This window comes from Bubalus bubalis, chromosome X (genome assembly GCF_019923935.1).
Source record: "Bubalus bubalis isolate 160015118507 breed Murrah chromosome X, NDDB_SH_1, whole genome shotgun sequence".
In the NCBI taxonomy this organism is placed as follows: Eukaryota; Metazoa; Chordata; class Mammalia; order Artiodactyla; family Bovidae; genus Bubalus; species Bubalus bubalis.
This window is the reverse complement of record NC_059181.1, coordinates 6,419,208-6,440,634: the sequence shown is the minus strand read 5'-3', so window position 1 is coordinate 6,440,634 and position 21,427 is coordinate 6,419,208. Positions and strand designations below refer to the sequence as shown.

At 51.5% G+C, this 21,427-nt stretch overlaps 2 protein-coding genes across 8 annotated transcripts in view; one reads left to right on the top strand and one right to left on the bottom strand.

Moving 5' to 3' along the window:
- The window catches only part of TBL1X (transducin beta like 1 X-linked), a 247,752-nt gene extending 230,151 nt beyond the window's left edge, over window positions 1–17,601 (bottom strand). For all 7 annotated transcript variants that reach the window (XM_025275792.3, XM_044936984.2, XM_044936981.2 and 4 more), the window contains exon 1: window positions 17,527–17,601. The gene's annotated coding sequence lies outside the window, so the exon portion shown is untranslated. The remainder of the gene's footprint in view (window positions 1–17,526) is intronic.
- Window positions 17,007–20,351, top strand: LOC123465417 (basic proline-rich protein-like). The gene is made up of 2 exons (XM_045164474.1): window positions 17,007–18,285; window positions 20,113–20,351. Exons 1-2 carry the CDS (start codon window positions 17,007–17,009, stop codon window positions 20,349–20,351), a joined length of 1,518 nt encoding a protein of 505 aa, XP_045020409.1.
- The last annotated feature ends 1,076 nt before the right edge of the window (window positions 20,352–21,427 follow it).

The window sequence follows — 21,427 nt, the reverse complement described above, 5'->3', positions numbered from 1 at the left end:
ACTTGGGGGACACAGCAGGGGAAAGAGAGGGCGGGGCGAATTGAGAGAGACACACACTGAGACAAAAGCACGACCAGGTGTAAATAGCTAATGGGAAGCTACTATACAGCACAAGGAGCTCAGCTCAGTGCTGTGGGATGACCTAGAGGCCTGGGATGCAGGACAGGGAAGGAGGTCCCAGAGGTCGGGGATACGTGAAAACTTGTGTCTGATTCACGTTGACGTACCACACAATATCGAAGAGCAAGTGTCCTCCAATTAAAAAAAAAAATGACACACACACACACACACACACACATACAAAATCTCTCCCAAACCATTGAAACTGAAAAAAGACAGTCAGCAGGTGCAGCTTGAATTGAACACAACTGTTTTCCTCCACCCATCTTTAGGGGAAGAAATGGAATAAACAAAGAGAAAGAGAAAGCAGGTTATGGTTTCCGCCGGAGTGGAAGCTGACCTGGAAAGGGTTTTGTAAACATTTGTCACTGCTGAAGCAGTTTGCATCTCAGCATCATCCGAGAAGGGCCGGAGGAGCCGCTGACCCAGCCCTACAATGCTGTGTCCACCCGAATTCCCCGCCGCCACCCCCAAGCCCCGCTCCATCACCCAGAGACGCCACGAAAGGCTCACCAAGAAGCTGGGACAAGACGCTGATACATGACGCCAAGTGAAAAAGGCTAGGTAGCAAAGGCTGCGTACTGCATGATCCCCCTGATAGGAAGTTTCCAGAACAGGCCGATGCACAGAGACAGAGACCACACCTGGTGGCTGCCAGGGACTGGGTGGAGAGGGGGGGACGGACAGACGTTTCACGCACGTGGGGTTTTCTCTGGAGTGACAAAAATGCTCTTGAACTCAAACAGCGGTGATGGCTGCATAACTTCATAAAAATACCAGGAAAGCAGTGAGTTATACACTTTGAATGAATGAGACACTCGCATGGTAGGTGAGTTCTAGCTCAATAGAGCTGTCATATTTTTTAAAAATAATAAAAAAGACAGAGAAGGAGAAGGAAGAAGAAACAACCCAGAGGATATTAGCCAATGATTACGAGACATTGCAAACTTAAAAAAAAAAAATGAACCATCCTAAGGAGGTGAGTTGACTTAACAAGCCTGGAATCCTGCGCACTGACTGAATCCACCGTCAAGATTCTGAAACGCACGAGCAGAGGTCAGTAACTGTGACCCGAGGTGGTTTATGGAAAGGACTAGGGCGCCAGGTGGGAAGACTTGGGGTTCTGACCAAACGCAGGGAGATGACTGTGCAAAAAAGCAACAGTTCTCAGTCCAATGACTCACTGGAAAAGACCCCGATTGATGGGAAAGACAGAAGGCAAGAGGAGAAAGAGGTGACAGAGGACGAGATGGTTGGATGGCATCACCGACTCGATGGACCTGAGTTTGAGTGAACTCAGCCTGGCGTGCTGAAGTCCACGGGGTCGCAAAGAGGTAGACACGACTGAGTGACCGAACAGCAAAGTTATGAGTCCCCTCAACAACACTGCTGCAGAAAACCAATGTGGTCTTAAATGGGATTTAGAGCTCTGCGTTAACTGAATCAGCGCAAGCAGCCATCGACAGTCACCCAGAGGCAAAGCAAACACCGATGGCAAGCGTGAACAAAGCCCGCAGAGGCAATGACAAGCCCAACCTGAATCTACAATGTGCCCAACTCAGTTCTAGGGACGACCCAACAAGTGAAGTGCCCGACGCCAGCAGTGTGTACAGAGAGAAATTTCACTCTGACGAACATCTGGGCCATCAGAGACCCATACAGAAAACACACATTTGCGGTCCAAATATAGAACATTCAATGGAAAAGCAAACACCACAGGAAATTCAAGGAGGTTGAACATTTACTTGTAGACAGCAAACAATGAATCAAACCCAAAACTTCCCTTAAAGCAAACGCCACCCAGACAAAAGGGACCCAAGCTGACCTCTTCTCTTGGGCCAGGAACTGACGAAATTAAACTTCACGAGGGACAGCTGCTTCTGTGGACCATTTCAGGTTTAAATATGAACTGGGAAGTCGTGAAAACAGACCGTCTCTGGTTTTATTCAACTAACTTCTCTGAAAACACATACAGGATGATCAAAAAGAAAAAAAACACAAGGCAATTAGAACCTATTAACGATTGGGTGGATACGAGCTGTACGGAGAAAAAAAGAAACACTTCCATGAGCTAATCTTATTCTATAAATATTTAGTTTGAATATACTAATGTAATTAACCGGGGTTATATAATGTTGCTAAATTCAGATTTCCAATCATAAAGCTTCACATACAATTATTTGAACTGCAATGGATTTTTGTTTCTGTGGGAAAATGAAAATAGTTCATTTTCATAACCCAAGAGTCCCTAGAAGTAACAGCCTTCCTTGATAGAAATTTCGTGGATGGTAATTCACAACACTACAGATGTGTTTACATCTTCCCTCAAAGGTTAGCATTATCTAGATATTCCACATACTGCTGGCTCTTACCATTTGTCCCTTCTATTTCTCTATATTCCTGCTTCCCACACCGGTGACTGTAATGCCCCGGGAGTATACATAGATCGATCCTGGGCTTCCCTGGTGGCGCAGTGTTATAAACACTCTGTCTGCCAATGCAGGAAACTCAGGTTCAATTCCTGGGTGGGGAAGATGCCCTGGAGGAGAGCATGGCAACCCACTCCAGTATTCTTGCCTGGAAAATTGCATGGACAGAGGAGCATGGCAGGCTATGGTCCATGGGATCGCAAAGAGTCGGACACGGCTTAGAGACGAGCACATGTGCACAGATCTCTGCACTTCTTGGATACCTGCGGCACACATTTAGGAAATAAAAACAACTTTTGTACCCGTTTCTTCGAGCAATCTCAGGATATGGTTATTCTCCGATACATCTCTGAATATTATTTAGCGTGATTTGGCTCACAAATAACCAAACAAATAATTATTAGAGAGTTATCAACAACAAAAACAGAAAATCAATTCCTGTCCAAAGCCAAAGCGATTTATCGGTGCTGAGCTGACCGGTCTGCAACAAGCCGTTGCGTCGCCAGGACTTCCCTGACTGTCCAGTGGTTGAGAATCCACCTTCCAATGCAGGGGACAAGGGGTTCAATCCCTGGTCAGGGAAGTAAGCTCCCACACCCTGTGGAGCAACAAAACCCGTGTGCCACAGCTCGAGTGTCTGGGGATTACAACAAAGACCCCTCCTGCTGAAACTAAGACCCCTCCTGGGGGAGGGTCAGGACGCAGGCAAGGCTTAAGGCATCCAGTTAAAAGCAAAATACTTTGTGTAAGTATCTCTCGCCTCTTAGATGATCAGGGACGGGGCAGACAAGAGTACATTCCCAAAGACTTTCATCAAATCACATTTGTTACAGGAGCTTCAAGCACTGATCTCTGGAGAGCAGAGACAAAGGGGCATAATATAGATATCAAAAATTCTACTTCCCGGGATTTCCCCGGAGATCTACTGGCTGAGATTCCAAGCTTTCAGTGCCAAGGGCCTGCATTCTATTCCTGGTTAGGGGGGTTAAGATCCTGCAAGATACAAGGTTCAATTAAAACAAAAAAAAAGGACAAAAAAAATCTACTTCCTGTTTCTTCTCTGTCTTTATAGTCGGTGTCTTCTGAATATTACCATAAAAGAAACTATCTTCTGTTTTCTTTATTAGCAGATTAAATGGATCAGTTTTGTTGTTGTGCAGTTGCTCAGTCGTGTCCGACTCTTTGTGACCCCATGGACCGCAGCACGACAGGCCTCCCTGTCCATCACCAACTCCTGGAGTTTACTCAAACTTATGTCCATGGAGTCGGTGATGCCATCCAGCCATCTCGTCCTCTGTCGTCCCCTTCTCCTCTCGCCTTCAACCTTTCCCAGCACCAGGGTCTTTCCCAATGAGTCAGCTCTTTGGTAGCCAAAGTATTGGAGCTTCAGCGTCAGTCCTTCCATTGAATATCCATTGAATATTCCGTTGATTTCCTTTAGTATGGACTGGTTTGATCGGTTTACCCAAGCACAAATGAATGTCTTGAGTGGATCCTGATGAGCCTGAATCGTATAGAACAAGAGCGTCGTCAGCTGCAGGCGTCTTGTGTGCACAGGGCTGGTTCTCTGATTTCCTGGACTCACAAAAGCTACACTGCAAACTCAGGAGTCACAAAAAGAGACACAAGACTCAAACACCACAACTCACACACAAAACCCGAAGCTGACACCTCAGTCACTTCAAGCTAAACAAACACAACGGCTGCTGTGGAAACCCAGGAACTACTTGCGGTCGGCATTCCGTGCCTGCAAACCGAAGCTTCAGCCGTTCTCCGCAAACGACCTGAAGCTCAGGCAAAGACCTGAAGTGTGAAGGTGAGTCCCAGGTCTCACCTCGGCAGCCCACAGCGTGGTCTGGGTTGTGAATATAACTTCTGTTATTTATTTACTCTCTGCAACGCTCCCAACAAGCATCAACCATAATGACACTTTTCTCTATTAAAAAACCTCTCAAGTGATATGCAAAAAAAAAAAAAAATATATATATATATATATAAAAACAACCACGATGGATGAAATATGTCTTTTGGGAAAAAAAAAAAAATACAATATAAACAGCCAGACTGAAGGCACACAAAGGCTTGTATCACAAGCCTGTTCCAGCGCTATCTCACATCTTGTGCAGTTGAAATCACGTCTTCCACAAAAAAAAAAAAAAAAAAAAAAGGGCTGGTTCTTGGGAGCCCCGAGGGCATCCGTCAATGAGAGCAGCCGATTTACAGACAGAATTAAGTGATTATGAAAACACCACGGCATTAAGAAATGCTTTAAAAAGCATAGCACGATTGCAACGTTTCCCCATGCAACTGCAACGCTTGTGTGTACACACGCACGCACACACACAGAATACATCTGTGCCCCCCTTTACTCAGGGACTTCAGTTTCTTTCCTTCATCACCTCTAAGGACCTCACCAGGGATCTCTAAGACACTTTTTCACCATATACCGCTCAGTGAAAACCACTGAAGCATTAACCCCAACTCCTGTTAAGTATTAACTAGAGATAAGACTCAACTAACATTGTACGCATTTTTCACAGACCACAGACATTTTGTAACTATTAAAAAAAGAAAAAAAAAAAACAGACAACTTAAGTTTCTTCCTGCACTCCAGTAAATCTCACGGAGCACCTACCAGAGATGAAATTCACTTCTCAGGAGTCCACTTAGGGAATTAAAAGCGGAAACAAGGCATCTGTGTCCCCCTCGGCCCCAACTAAATGTGGAGACTCTGGGTTTCAAGGAAACCTAGTCAGAGGCCCATGAAATTTAACAGGCGAGTTCCATTTCCATAAACTCCTCCACTTGTTCTCAGCCGGTCTACAACCATCTCTTGTCACGCCCTGGACATGCGACATCATTAATTCTCATTGTCACCAACTTCTGGGCCGGGTGCCCCTCCACCACTCTCTCTCCTGGCAAAGCTTTTTGAAGAATTACACTTCAGATCCCTGGAAACTGTTGAAATTGGCACAGAATTATCGTGCGTCTTAGGAACACAAACCTAACAATTACTTTTTCCATGATCACATTAGGAGCTAAACCAAAGCATGTCTCCCAAGAATGACCTGCAACTGTCAGAAACGAGCAACCGTGGTTCTGACGTTGATAACCGTGAATACCTGAGTCTTTAACCAACACTGAGTTGGCAGTTAAGTTTCAAGGGATTAAAATGCCCAATAAGATTCTGTTTGGAAAAACCACCTCGGCAAGGACCCAACTTGAACCTGTCTCCTAAGTGAATCAATTCTCTGCTCACTTGCTTTTCTGAAATTCAACATAAAACTCGGCAACCACCTGGCTAACTTTATAGATGCTGAGAATTACGTTTGCATAACCAGCACTACAGACATGAAGCAGACGCTACTTTCCCGGTTCTCATCTTCAGACGCATGTTAAAATAACAAGGGAACCTGGAAAGGCAGAGTTGACCTGGCTAAGTCCAATACTTTGGCCACCTGATGTGAAGGGCTGACTCATTGGAAAAGACCCTAATGCTGGGAAAGATTGAGGGCAGAAGGGAACAACAGAAGATGAGATGGTTGGATGGCCATCACTGACTTGATGGACATGAGTTTGAGCAAGCTCCAGGAGTTGGTGATGGACAGGGAACCCTGGCATGCTGCAGCCCATGGGGTTGCAAAGAGTCAGACACAACTGAGCCACTGAACTGAAGAATCACTCATGACACACCAGAAACAAAAATCTCTGCTCAGTGACACAGGATTTTCTCCAGTTCTCCATCATAACTTACCAGGTCTTTCCCATATCAAAGTATTTGCTATTCCTGATTTAAGAAACAATATGGCATCACACAAACTTCTTTTGCCCACATTTCCATCTCCCAGAAAGTTTAAACTAACAGAAATGATTGCAAAGTGGATAATGGATGTTCACAGACACCTTAGAGCCGGATGACAAGGGGCAAGTCTGTAACAGTTACGAGTCCAGCTCTCCAAGATAAGAACGGCCGTCTCTGTACATGGATTGCTCCAACATGGACGAGGCAGACTCTCTGGGTCACAAAAGTCTTCAACGTCTTGGAGAAAAACAGGGAGGCTGATCACGTTGGTGGACGAGGTGCGGGGCGGCGGGGAACCGAGGGTGGGGGGCGGGATGGATGGGGCAGGTTGGTGGCAATTGTTCCAGAAAGCAAAGTGCTAGGGGATAGCTTGGAGAAGACAATGGCACCCCACTCCAGTACTCTTGCCTGGAAAATCCCATGGGCGGAGGAGCCTGGTAGGCTGCAGTCCATGGGGTTGCGAAGAGTCGGATACAACTGAGCGACTTCACTTTCACTTTTCACTTTCATGCATTGGAGAAGGAAATGGCAACCCACTCCAGTGTTCTTGCCTGGAGAATCCCAGGGACGGGAAGCCTGGTGGGCTGCCGTCTATGGGGTCGCACAGAGTCGGACACGACTGAAGCGACTTAGCAGCAGCAGCAGCAGGGGATGGCTATTCGGGGTCATCTTTGGGCTCAAGAGAAGTAAATAAAGAGATCTCTCATGCTTCCTTTTTAGCATTCCAGCTACACACACCACGACAGGAATAAATGACAGGAATTCCAGGCAAGAGACACTCTTCACAAGAATAAACACTGTGAATTTCGTCCTGAGCATCATTTCTGCGTCTTTCACAGGGTCTCGCCAGATTAGAAGACAACAACACGCCTAAGAATTATTTGGAGGCAACTCACAGCCCAACGTGTCCTCTGAAATGCTACAGGGCTTTTTTTTTTTTTTTCTAAGTAAGCAACTGACTTAGCAATGTTGAGGACTGCCTATTTCAATCATGCAAAACATGACAAAGCATGACACACAGTTCTCCCAAACTGCTAGTTGATTTAAACCACCGTAAACTCAACGTTCAAAACACAAAGATCATGGCATCCAGTCCCATCACTTCATGGCAAATAGATGGGGAAACAATGGAAGCAGTGACAGACTTTGTTTTCGCAGGCTCCAACATCACTGCAGATGGTGACTGCAGCCATGAAATTAAAAGACACTTGCTCCTATGACCAACCTAGACAGCATGTTAAAAAGCAGAGACATCACTTTGCCAACAAAGGTCCATCTAGTCAAAGCTATGATTTTTCCAGCAGTCATGTATGGATGTGAGGGTTGAACCATAAAGAAAGCTGAGTGCCGAAGAATTGATGCTTTTGAACTGTGGTGTTGGAGAAGACTCTTGAGAGTCCCTTGGACTGCAAGGAGATCCAACCAGTCCATCCTAAAGGAAATCAGTCCTGAATATTCATTGGAAGGACTGACGATTAAGCTCCAATACTCCGGCCACCTGATGGGAAGAACTGACTCATTGGAAAAGACCCTGATGCTGGAAAAGATTGAGGGCAGGAGAAGGGGACGACAGAGGGTGAGATGGTTGGATGGCATCACCGACTCAACAGACATGGGTTTGGGTGCACTCCGGGAGTAGGTGATGGACAGTGAGGCCTGGCGTGCTGCAGTCCATGGGGTCGCAAAGAGTCGGACACGACTGAGGAACTGAACTGAACTGAAACCTTAACCTACAGTGTTTAAAAAAAAAAAAAAAAAAGACAGGAGCTTCCCTGGTGGACCAATGGTTAAGAATCTGCCTTGCGATGGAAGGGAAACGGGTTCGATCTCTGGCCAGGGAAGATCCCCCAGGCCACAGTGCAACTAAGCCTGAGGATTACAAAGTGCTGAGCCCCTGAGCTACAAGTGCTGAGCCCCTGACCTGCAACTGCTGACACCCAAGCACCATAGAGCCCATACTCTGCCACAAGAGACGCCACCGCAACAAGAAACTTAAGCACTGCCGTGAAGATTAGACCCTGCTCGCCGGAACAAGAGAAAGCCCGCACGAAGCAACAAAGACCCATCACAGCCAAAAAAACTGCAATCAATTAAAAAAAAAAAAAAAGCTATCGTCAACAGTGAAGCAGGCTTCCTTTTCCATATTAGCATCTGCACACACGAGACGTGGGAGAGGCTTCACGGCTAGCTCCTTAACGCCTTCAACGCTACACGTGAGGACACACACAGGGTCAATGACTTCAACACGAGCCCAAGGCAGGACTCACCTGGCCAAAACGTCAGGCGAAGGCTTGTCCTAAGAGAACACGCCATGTCTCACTTGATCACAGACAGTGAAATGAAGACCCAAAGTAGAATGTAGGTCAGCAACCACAGAGAAACACAGCTGTAGGGATTTTATTGCTACGACAAGCGGATGCCAGCACAAGTGGGTATTTTTAGCCTGCCTTATGGCCCCGGTATTAACCCACTGGGAAAAACCACTGCCTCGAAAAGGCAAGTCCAGTTTTTGAAACTCAAGACATGAGCTACGAATATACAGGACCTATTCAATGTCTCTCCTCGGGACTGCTGGAGAAAGTCTGAACGCGGCCCCCCAAAAAATGTCCCACCTCAACTGACCTCGCAGCAAGGACTGCCCGGCATAGGAAGAGACTAAATCTTAGTCAACGAAGACCACAAGACACCTAACGTTTTTTCACTATGATCTCGTCCAAGTATTAAGAAGCTCTAAGTGTGGTTTTCCCTTGCTTTTGATGATATGCACGGTGCAGAATGATTCTCAGAAAACACGCAGGCCCAAGTGTTCAGTTAACTAGCTCAGTCACATCCATCTGACTCTTTGCGATCCCATCGACTGCAGCACGCCACGCCTCCCTGTCCATCACCAACTCCTGGAGCTTGCTCAAACTCGTGTCCATCGAGTCAGTGAGGCCATCCAACCATCTCATCCTCTGTCATCCCCTTCTCCTCCCACCTTCAATCCTTCCCAGCATCAGGATGTTTTCCAAGGAGTCAGCTCTTCACATGAGGTAGCCAAGGTATTGCAGTTTCAGCTTCAGCATCAGTCCTTCTGATGAATATTCAGGACTGATCTCCTTTAGGATGGACTGGTTGGATCTCCTTGCAGTCCAAGGGACTCTCAAGAGTCTTCTCCAACACCACAGTTCAAAGGCATCAATTCTTAGGCACTCAGCTCTCTTTATGGTCCAACTCTCACATCCATACATGATTACTGGGAAAACCACAGCTTTGACTAGATGAACGTTTGTCAACAAAGTAATGTCTCTGCTTTTTAATACTCTGTCTAGGTTGGTCAGAGCTTTTCTTCCAAGGAACAAGCATCTTCTAATATCATGGTGCAGTCACCATCTGCAATGATTTTGGAGCCCAAAAAATAAAGTCTGCCACTGTTTCTACTGTTTCCCAATCTATTTGCCATGAAGTGATGCCATGATCCTAGTTTTCTGAAGGCTGAGTTTTAAACCAGCTTTTTCAATATCCTCTTTCACTTTCATCAAGAGGGTCTTCACTTCCTCTTTGCTTTCTGCCATAAAGGTGGTGTCACGTGAGGTTATTGATATTTCTCTGGCAATCTTTATTTCACTTTGTGTTTTATCCAGCCCAGAATTTAGCATGATGTACTCCTTGGAAGGAAAGTTATGACCAACCTAGATAGCATATTCAAGAGCAGAGACATTACTTTGCCCACAAAGGTCCGTCTAGTCAAGGTTATGGTTTTTCCTGTGGTCATGTATGGATGTGAGAGTTGGACTGTGAAGAAGGCTGAGCGCCGAAGAATTGATACTTTTGAACTGTGATGTAGGAGAAGACTCTTGCGAGTCCCTTGGACTGCAAGGAGATCCAACCAGTCCATCCTAAAGGAGATCAGTCCTGAGTGTTCATTGGAAGGACTGATGTTGAAGCTGAAATTCCAATACTTTGACCACCTTGTGCGAAGAACTGACTCATGTGAAAAGACCCTGATGTTGGGAAAGAATGATTGAAGGCGGGAGGAAAAGGGGACGACAGAAGATGAGATGGTTGGATGGCATCACCAACTCGATGGACACGAGTCTGAGTAATCTCCGGGAGTTGATGTTGGACAGGGAGGCCTGGTGTGCTGCAGTCCATGGGGTCGCAGAGAGTCCGACACAACTGAGCAACTTCCCTTTCACTTTTCACCCTGATTCTGGTGCTGGTTACAGACATTTCAGCAGGCAGAAATTCAAACTCCATCATATAGTAAATCTGGGAAACACACACAGAGTATATATGTGTCTATATATAGCATGTATCTGTGTGTGTGTGTGCACGAGCATATGCCAGCCCTGAAATTTAACTCAAGAGGAGAGAAAAAGACAAGGAAAGCAAGCAGGCAATTGCTGGAGACCACCGGAACCAAGAAAGACATAGTACTCTTGTTATTATTGGATGCATCCCCAAGCACTCCCAACTTCAGAGAATAAGACATAAGCACACCAGGCTCCAAGCACGATGATAACCCTGTCCTTTAACACAACAAGCCTGAGAAATAAATCTGATTTTCTCTCTGTCTCTCTCTCTCTCGCCATGAGAAAACTAAGGCCAGGGGAGGTCACTGATATGCCCAAAGGCGACATCAGTGCATGGTGAGCTGGCCTCAAACCCGATTTTCTTCAGAGCCCTGCCCCAAGACCCCCAAGACCCCCAGGACCCCCAGGACCTCACAAGGCCCCCAACCTGGGTGTACCTGGCGCTCCCCTGGGGCTCCCAGAGGAAGATGCTTCAGGCTGGCTCCGGGGGACCCCAGTGCACACAGGGACCAGACTCTGGGTGCCAGGGGTGACCCCCACCCACCCACTGCAGGTCCACAGCCCTGCAGCTCCCCAGCCCTTGTCCACTAATCCACTAGTCACAGGTGGGGACCCAGCCTGAATCCCGCAAGTAGGGGACCCCATCCCCCTGCCCTCCGGAGCACCCCCAGCGGTGGAGGTCAGCCTCCCCCCGCAGTCCAGGTTAACCCACACGGCCCTGGGCCCTGTGAGGGTCTGAAATCAGCAGACAGGTGTTAGGTTCCCCCCGGCCCCAATAAATGCCCGAAGTGCCCAGAAGCTGACTGAGAGTGAGACCTGGGCAAATCTGCAGTGACATCAGCAAAACCCACAGGAAGGAGCCCAGCGCAGGGGTGCAAAGCCTCGAGGGCTCTGAAAAGCCTGGGGTTGAAGACAGAGCCGGGGCTGAACTGGGGGTAAACACATCCTAGCCCCCTGAGCCCCTCCAGTTTCTGTGGTCCCCAAAGGCCATCCAGCTGGCCACCTCCTCCTGTTCCCTTGTCTTCCCTTCCTTCTAAAGCATCCTAAAACGGCCTGTGAGGACCACAGCACCTGATGCCTACCTTGTCCCGCCAGCCCATTGGCCCCCGGACCAAAACAGGACTCAGGACTCACAGCGCTGGGTCCTTCTTTGGGGGTGGCTCTGTACCATGGAACACCATGAGAGGGGACTCAACATCCGTGGGCCCACCAGGGAGACCACTGTCCCCTCACCCCCCGACACATGACCACCACAGATGTCTCCATACGCTGCCAAACACTGTAAGGGACGAAAGTGCCTGAACTGAGGACTACGAGTGGAAGATGAGCTTCCTGCGTTCAAATGCTGAAGACACTGTTTCCATATGCAACCATCTCCTCTCCCTTCACCTGCTAAAACTTCTGTTTCTCTTCAACCTGCGAGCCAAAGCTTCCTGGCTCCTTTCCACCCACCAAGAGCTAACCAGACCCACGGAAGTGGTACCCAACTTCCTGCGGAAGATAGAAATAGTCTTCCCTCTGCTTCTCTTTGTCTTCAACCTGTGAGCCAATGCTTCATGGCTCCTTTCCGCCCACCAAGAGCAAACCAGACCCATGGAAGTGGTACCCAACTTCCTGCGGAAGATGGAAATAGTCTTCCCTCTGTTTCTCTTTGTCTTCAACCTGCGAGCCAATGCTTCATGGCTCCTTTCCGCCCACCAAGAGCTAACCAGACCCATGGAAGTGGTACCCAACTTTCGATGTTAAGACAGAAATAATCTCCCCTCTGTTTCCAAGTGTATGTTTGCTCCAAGTAAATTGTTTTCAATGGCTTCCACTTCACACCTGCATCCTTCCGTCTGGCAGAAGATTCCCCAGAAATATTTGATGGCGACGATCACACACAAGAGGGCTTGCAGGAGGCCATCCCTTCTGCGAGCTTACAACCACCCTGGATCAAGTTTTTGGGGAGCACATTCGTGACCACCTGCATTTCCCGCCACCCCCCGCCCCAAGGTTTTAAACTTGCTTTCTCCCTTTCCCTTTAAAAAAACAAGTGGACTCTGTCCGTCTCTCCCCTCACACATCCAGCTTTTCTTTTGGTTTGACTGGTGGTGTGGCCAGGCCCATCCGTTTGGTCCAGCTCCATGGGAAGGATGGATGGGGGGAGAGGGCCACAGAAGACCAGCCCCGAGGGGACAACTGGTGTCCAGTTACTTCCTTCATGCTAAAAATAGTTATGGGAAAAAAAAAAGGTTTATCATCTTTTCAACTTAAGCATGTTTACAAAAAGACTTGAGTCTTGCCTCCCGATTGAACACTATTTTTTAAGTGTCTCAGGTGCTGAAAGAGGAACAGCTTATTACTGCAGGTCACGTACTTTTCTAAAGGAGAAACAGGAGGCAACGGGGAGGTGTGGAGAGACCACACCTGGGGGGCCTCATTTCACAGGGCAGTGCAATCGGGCTGGTCCCTGGCGCCGGTCAGACCTGGCAATGCTCCTGGACAAGAGCTAGGCGAGGGGGCATCCCCAGAGTTGGCATGAGGAGCCCTCCTTCCCAATATGTCACTGAGGGAGGCTGTGAATTCCTGATGCTCAGGACCTAGGGGAGATGCCTTCTCTGGGTCTGGCTTCCCCCTGCTGAAACCCATTTCGCCACTCTGCAAGCGAAATAATCCTGACTATCCCAAAGTCACCAAAGATTTGACGTGTCTCAAAGGCTGACAGCTCTTGAGATGAAAGCAAGACTAAAGACAAACGGCACAAAGGGGCCATCTGGGAAGTCACCCTCTCCCAGAAGCAAAACTGGGTTTCCCCGCCCCCCTCCTGATTTACAAATGCAATTTCTAATCCGTGGCTATTAAAAAAAAAAAAAGGCAAAAGATTATGCAAAGAACACATCAACTAAGGAATTTAACATCCTGTGCAGAGACCGGTGTACAGGAAACGGGCACCATTCAGCCACTTGTTAAAAACATGCTGACCGTTGTGAAGTCCCATCTGTAGGGAGGATTCCTTGTCGGCCTTCTTGATACAGAAGATTTTGCCCTCAGGCCATTAAAACTTAGAACATAAACTTGGCTTGAGGTGGAGGAGAAGAGGGGGCGTATCAGATTTGTTCTCTCAATCAGCTACATGGGGCCACACTGTTACCACCTTGAGACCCCAAGGGATGTTGGCCACAACAGACTCGGGCCAGCAACGTGGGGACTGGCTTTTTTCTAGAAAGGGAAACAGATGCACATCCTTTTTCCAAAGTTGAATCCTCACGAAAACTCCAGCTTGGAGTCCCGGTTTTCTAATTCAGAAATGATCCACGCCACCTCAACCTTAAAACCGCAGCTGTCGATCTCACTGAAATCACTTTTCCAGGTGACGCGCTAGCTGCAATGTTTTTTAAGGTCTACTTTGGCCACCTGATGCGGAGAACTGACTCATTGGAAAAGACCCTGATGCTGGGAAAGATTGAGGCCAGGAGAAGGGGACTACAGAAGTTGAGATGGTTGGATGGCATCACCGACTCGATGTACATGGGTTTGGGTGAACTTCGGGAGTTGGTGATGGACAGAGAGGCCTGGCGTGCTACGGTTTATGGGGTCGCAAAGAGTCGGACACGACTGAGCAACTGAACTGACTAACCAGTAAACTGTCTAAAACTCTTACAGCCTCTCCCCTCCTTCCACAAGGAGCAGGCTAACTCTTTACTGTTTTCTTTACAGATCCTTACCTGTAGTAAATATAGAGTGTGTGTGTGTTAAATCACTTCAGTCATGTCCAACTCCTTGCGACCCCGTGGACTGTAGCCTGCCAGGCTCCTCTGACCACGCGATTCTCCAGGCAAGAATACTGGAGTGGGTTGCCATTTCCTCCCCCAGGGGATATTCCCAACTCAGGGATGGAACTCCAGTCTCCTGCATTCCACGCGGATTCTTTACCACTGAGCCACCAAGGAAGCCCAACTACAGAGCACCGCTCCCAAACTGGACTTTCTTCAAGTTCTGTATTGTTGCAATATGGTGACCCCCAGTTAAACACATCTATTGAGTATCTGAATTATGGACAGAACCCTGAAACAACAGTACTGGGCATTTTAGTAACAACACCACTATTAAATGAATTTTAATCAACTGGAATCTAAATATGCCCAGGTGGGCAGTGGTTACCACCCCAGATAATTCAGCTATGAGCAAAACAATGCTGCCACTGTGATTGACCTTTCATGATTTCTGTTGAGAAATCTAGGGTTTATATATAGAGAGAGAGTTCAATGTAAGATTCTGTGTGGGGGACAAAAAGGGTGTGTCTCTGTAATTGAACAAGTTTGTCTCCAAATGGGAACATTCACCCCATGTCAACAAAGGAAGACAAAATAACACCAAGCTTCAGATCTGCGTTTCCAGAATCAATCTTCCCTCCACCATGGATGAGCAAAGTCAGTGTCTTCTGCAGCTGAATGGAAATAATAATTGCTGCACACAGGGCGTTAAGTGCCTGTAAAATCCTCAGCGCGTAGCATTTGAGTAACCAAAGGACGATGAATCTATCTGCGCCGGAGCAACAGTGAAAATTTACAGGCGAACTCGACGTTTTCAAAAAAACTTACACATAACGGTTCCTTCTCTGTGCCCCTGCACCATCCAATGACTACCGTGATCTCGGTTCCCGTTTTTATTTTTGCACATATAGCAAATGACGCTCGGAAAGCTGCCAGGACTTCAAGGTCAATGGCGGAGCAGGACGTCAGGGTGGGCTGTTTGACTAGTTCAGGCCAGACGGGGACAAAGGTTGCTCTTCCAGCAAAAGCAGTTTTACATGTCCCCACGCAGCTGCACTCGAGCTCTATACCCGTCTTTGGCCGCCTAGCACTGAAACCTACAAAGCTCCCACCCAGGTACATTCAGGAAGTCGTCACCAGTGAGAACACTGAGGCTCCTCTGGTTCAAAGGGGGTTGACTGCAGGCACTTTAACTAAAACACCCCAACTTGCAGGAAGGGCGAGACTCAGGCTCCAGGAGTGAAATTTCAATGATGGGGGGGTGGTGCTGATAATACCTGGAGTGACTAAGCCCTGGAATAAAAGCAGAGCCAACCCCCTTGCTTTGCACAGCACCAAATAAAAAACACCTTGGAGTCTTCACGGGCTGTTCCACAGGTGTGTGTTCACTTAAGGAACTTCACACGGAATGATCCTTCAGGGGCCATTTTAAGACCTGGGTCAAGGGATGGGACTTCCAGCTTTCATTTCCGGATTCGTTATCCAGCTGGGTGGTTTTCCAAGCAATCTGCAGTACATCTGAGATATCTGAACATCCCTTTCACGTGAAAAGCGTCTTCAAGTATAAATGGTTTCCATACTCACCATCTCCCCCACCCCACCCGATCGCGTCTTTTCTAGGAATGACTAAACTTCCCAGAAGACCTTCCACCATCTGCTACCCCCGAGGCCACCGATTAGGCTGGACTTAACCAGAGCGTCCCCCGCCATCACCACCCCCTCGCTCCCCCACCCAGGCTGGAGTCCCGCCCCTCGCCTTCCAGGTTAACCCAGGGGCTCAGGCGGCGCGTCTGGATAGAAAAACGTTCAAGAAGTCGGCTCAAGCCGTATGTGATAAAGCCAAGCAAGAACCCAAACCGCGGCAAAAGGAATAGAGGAGACGGATTTCTATTTCCTTGGCGGTTCCACGCTACAACATCGGCGACAGGAGGGGGAAAAAATCAACAACAACACACCTCGGACTTTTTAACTTCGTGGAATTTGCAGTGGACTTGGAGGAAGGCCAAGCCGTGCCTTAAAACCATCCCGGTCGCGGGCCTTGCCGCGCACGGTCAACGCACGTGAAGTCCCAGCGCCCGGGGGGGGGGGGGGGGGGGGGGGGAGGCCCTCTAGCGACCCCCAAGTGTCACAATCCCCGGCGACCTCCGGTGGCCCCCGACCAAACGATGGCGCGCCCCACTCCATTCCGAGCACTGGCCACCCCCACCGCAGTAGGCGAGGTCCCCTCGGGAGGGTGGCGGGGTAGGGGGTGGGGAGAAGGAAGCACCGCCTGGCACGCGGATCTCGGGGCACCCCTCCCCCTAGACCGGGCGCAACAGGTCTACAGCCGCCCCCCCCCCCAGGGCGCGCTCTGTAGATCGCCCAGGGACGCCCACCCCCACCCACCCACCCACCCAAGTGGTCCCCACCCTGTTTTCCTCGCTACGGGCCGGGCTGGGAGGGTGGGGGCGCAAGTTGGGGGTAGCTCCCCACTTCCTGACAGTTTCCGCGCCGCAGAAACTGAACCGCCGCGGGCCCGCGCCGCCTCGCCCGCCACTCTGCGCCCTGCGCGCGCCGCCGCGGCGGGCCCCCCGGGGTCCCGGCCCGCGCCCCCCCGGGGGAGGCGATGAATGGGACCCCCCTCCCCCATGAGAGGGGGTCCCCGCGGCCGCGCAGGTTCGCCCGGCCAGCCCCGGGCCCGGAAGACAAAAGCGGCACCGGGAGGGACCAACGGAGCGCTCCCTACCCCCACCCTCCTCGCCAAAACTTACCGATCACCTCCCCCTCCCCAAAACAAAGAAGCCTCCCCTTAACCCCCCGCTCCAGTCTCCACCCGCCGCTCCAACCCCCGACGCGCCGGCACCACTTTGGGGGAGCGGCCCCATCGGGGTATTGTTCAGCCTGCAGGGAGCGCGCGCAACACCCCAGCCCGAGCCCCGGGGGACACTTGGGGAAGCTGGGCCTCCCCCCTCCACCGCACCCCCGTCCCCCTACCAGAGACGGGGGTCCCCGGGCGGGCGGCCAGACGGCCGGCCTGATCCCCTCGGAGGGCGGGAATGAGCCGGGCCCGGGCCTCACCCCTACCCTGAGCGAGAGAAGTTTCCGCAGCGCGCCCGGCCCGGGCCGAGCCCCGCGCGCACACTTACCTCGCCCTGAGCCGCGCAACTTGTGTCCGGCGCCGCCGCTCCAAGCCTGCGCCCCGCCGGCCGCCGCCGCCGCCGAGCCCGGGCCGCGCCGCGGCAGCCGAGGGCCCGGCGCCCGGAGCCGCCGCGCGCCGCCCCCCCCGGGCCACCCCCGCCCCGCGCCCGCGTCCCCCGCCGCCGCCGAGTCCCCTAGACGCGCGGGCGCTGGAAAGTTTCGGGTGCCGAATGGCGGCGAGGGCGCTGCGGCGGCGGCGGCGGCGGGGCGGGGGCGCGGGCGGCTCCTCGCTCCCGAGTGCGGAGGACGGGGAGGGCGGGGAGGGGGCGAAAACGGCGGCGGCGGGAGAGGGCGGGACGCGGGAGGGACCGGCGCGGCCAGTGACCTCCGCTGGGGAGCGGCCGCCGGAACGCCGACCCCGGCCGGGAGGACGGCCCTGGGCGCCGCCCCCAGCCTGCGCCCGCCCCCGCCGCCGCCGCCGCCGCCGCCGGGGGAGGGGAGCCCGGGACCCCAGCGCGCTCCCCGACCCGGGACCCCCCCCATCGCCCTCCTCCCATCACCCTCCACAGCCCCCAGCCTGCGCCCTCCCCCACCGCCCGGGGCCCCTGCGCGTTCCCCGACCCGGGGCCTCCCCATCGCCCACCCCCACGGCCCCCAGCCTGCGCCCGACCCCGCCGCAGGGAAAGGGGACCCCGGCGCCCCTGCACCCTCCCCCACCCTGGTCCTTCCCACCGCCCTCACCCACCCCCAAAGAGGCCTCGTCCCAGGCCAGCCCCTCCCCCAGGACCCCCCAGCCCGCCCCCTCCCCCACCGCCGGGGGAGGGGAGCCCGGGTCCCCTGCAACCTCCCCCAACCCGCGTCCCCCCCTCCCCACCCCCAAACCCTCCCCCACGCCCAAAGGGGCCGCGTCCCAGGCCAGCACCCCTCCCCCACGGCCTCCAGCCTGCCCCCTCCCCCACACATCCCGGCCTGCCCTTCCCCCACGGTGCAGGCGGTAAGAGCCCGGGCCCCTCCCCCATGGCCTCTGGGGGGGCGGGAGACCTGCTTCCCAATCCAGCCCCTCCCCCGCGGAGGGGGACCCTCCGACCCTACCCTGTCCCTCACCCCCCCTCCCCCAGCTCCCGCCTCCCCGCCACGCCTGGGGTGGGTGAGGGGAACCCGGGCCTCTTCCCTCCTCTCTGCGAACCTTGTCCCAACCCCGAAGCCTCCATCGGGGGGTGGGGGTGGGCTGCGCATCAGAAAATTCGGACGTACCCCCCCACCCAGTCCCAAACCCATTATCCAGGAGGGGAAAGGAACCGGGTCGCCACCCCCGTGGTCTCCGGGCAGGGAGACAGGACCAGTGCTGTGTTACCCTCCCCCAGCTCAAAGATGAACCCCCCTCCCCGAACCTGCCTGAGGGTGCCAGCCCCCTCCAAGTCGCCGGCCGAGAGGCCATTCCGCCCCCCCCCCCGCGCGGTCTCTTCCCCTTCCCCCCAAAAGTGGGGGCTCCAGTGAAGCCTCCACCTTTGCAAAAACCCCTAGCAGGGAAGGCGCTTGGGGAAAAAGAAACTCAAGACGTACTGGGGTGGACGCCAGGAGCTAGGGTGGGGGGGCTCCAGGCCGGGGTTTAGCGGGGAGCGTGGTGGTGGAACCGGGGCCCTGGGGCCTTCTCGCCCGTCCCTACCCCCACCTCCAGCCGCAGGCTGCAGAACCTAGGACATATGCAAAGCTGTTTGCTGACTCGGCCCAGACCTGGTGAACCCAAGGCCCCAGGTTGCTTTCGCCCCTCCGGGTTGGTGACAACTGCCCACCACCCGTGACCTGAATTCGCTGAAACAAACACGCGCGCGCTGCACACGCACCCCAGCACCTTGGATGTCTGCTTTGGCGAATATTTTCAAGGAAGCCGGCCCCTCCCTTTAGTGCCTAACGAGGGTTTTTTGGTTTGGTTTTTTGCCCTAAAGAGCCCAGGACACTCAGCATTTTGCACTGTAACCTCGCTTGCTCCTTTCTGGGACACTGAGCCGTTTGTTGTTCCTGACCGTGTGGGGAGGGGAGGCGAGGTGACTTCTTTTTTTTTTTAAGGGGCTGATCCTCCATTCCAAAAGGCGGCCTCAAAATGACGTTGCCGAATATTGCTGTAAAACGTCAATGATTTAAAACGACGGTGACTGCACCATTATTCGAGCACAGCAATAAAAAAAAAAAAAGACACTTACACGGTCTCCATAATTGTGAATCAGCAGAATAGATTTTGCCCTTTTCTACCGGTTACCATTCAAGCCTCTCCCCACGTCCCACCACACACACAGACACACACACACACACACACACACAAGGACGTGGCGGGGCCTTGCCTCCAGCCTGCCCGGCCTGGCTCCCGGGCTCCTAGGGCTTGTGAGGACTGAGGCTGAGGTCTTTTCATGCAATCGGGAAAAAAAAAAAAAAAAGCTATGCAACAGAAAACCCGGGCAGGCAAGCGCGCCTGATGCAACTCTGCCCCGGTTACACGTGCTTCCCCTCCCCCCACCGCCCGCTGGTGGGAGCGCTGCGTTTTTTCCGCCTGTAGGGTCACATTGCGGTTGATTGATTTCTCCTTTCGCCTTGCTCAGTCATTCAGATTTGGAAAGTAAATAACAAGTTGACATCATTACCGCGCTCGGCTTTGCGGGGACGTCGGCCCTCGGCTACCGCACACTCTCGAGTAGCCGCGCAGCCAAACCTGGCCCTCTCTGGCTTGCCATCGCTAGCTGCTCGTCGGGAGCTGCTTGGAAATTCCGAACCGAACGGGACGAGGAAAAAGGCTTCTTTTGTATGTTTTGATGGCTTGGCAGATGCCAGTCATTTTTAAAGTATGGAAAAGTGGTGGAAATCCTCGCTCCCTCCTACGCCCCAGCGTGGCGGGTTTTTGCAGCTGGTCTGGCTCAGCTGGTAAAGAATCCGCCTGCAATGCGGGAGACCTGGGTTCGATCCCTGGGTTGGGAAGGTCGCCTGGAGAAAGGGAAAGGCTACCCACTCCAGTCTTCTGGCCTGGAGAAATCCATGGACTGTAGTCCATGGGGTCGCAAAGAGTCGGACAGGACTGAGCGATTTTCACATCCTTGTAACAATGCAAGGGAGCTTGTGATCCATCTTTCCTGTTTGATCGGCTCCCAACAATCCCAGGGGTTTTCTTACAAGACTGGAGTACCTTAGTCAGAGAGTCCTAGGAGCACCCAGGGACTTTGTAAGACCTCAGATAGGAAAGGTTACCCATACATTTTCCATAATAACACTGAAATCCCACTTTCTGAATGCTAGATGGGTGGTAGGTAGGTGTGAAATTAGACTATTATATTTAATCTGGCTTTCAGATTTTTCAAATGGTGGAAGAAAAAAATCATATTAAAGTCGAGCAGGAAAGGAGCTAGTGCATCTGACAAGGATATAAAGGCTACTATGGAGGCTTCAGCAGCAATGATTTCCAGTTATCCACTGCACAATATCTGTACTCCAAACAATTATTTTTGGTTGTTGATGGAAAGAGCTGGAATACAAGAATCTGCTTGCAACAAATATTGCTATCAATATTCCCCCTAAACAGCAGCCAAATTTGTAATAAAAGGGCAGCCGGAACCCACACAAATACAGTCAATTTTTGACGAAAGACCAAAGGTATTTCAGTGGAGAAAGAATATCCTTTTCAACAAATGGTGCTGAAACAAGGGACATCCGTTTACAAAACAAAGAAAACCATTGATCTAGCCCAAACCTTAGGCTTTTCACAGAAACTAACTTAAAATGGATCATTGGCCTAAACGCAAAAGGCAAAAAAACACAAAACTCCTAGAAGAAAACATAAGAGAAAAATCTAGATGGCTTTGGGCTTAGCAATGAGTTTTCACATAAAATATCAATAACATGATCCCTGTTTAAAAAAAATTGATG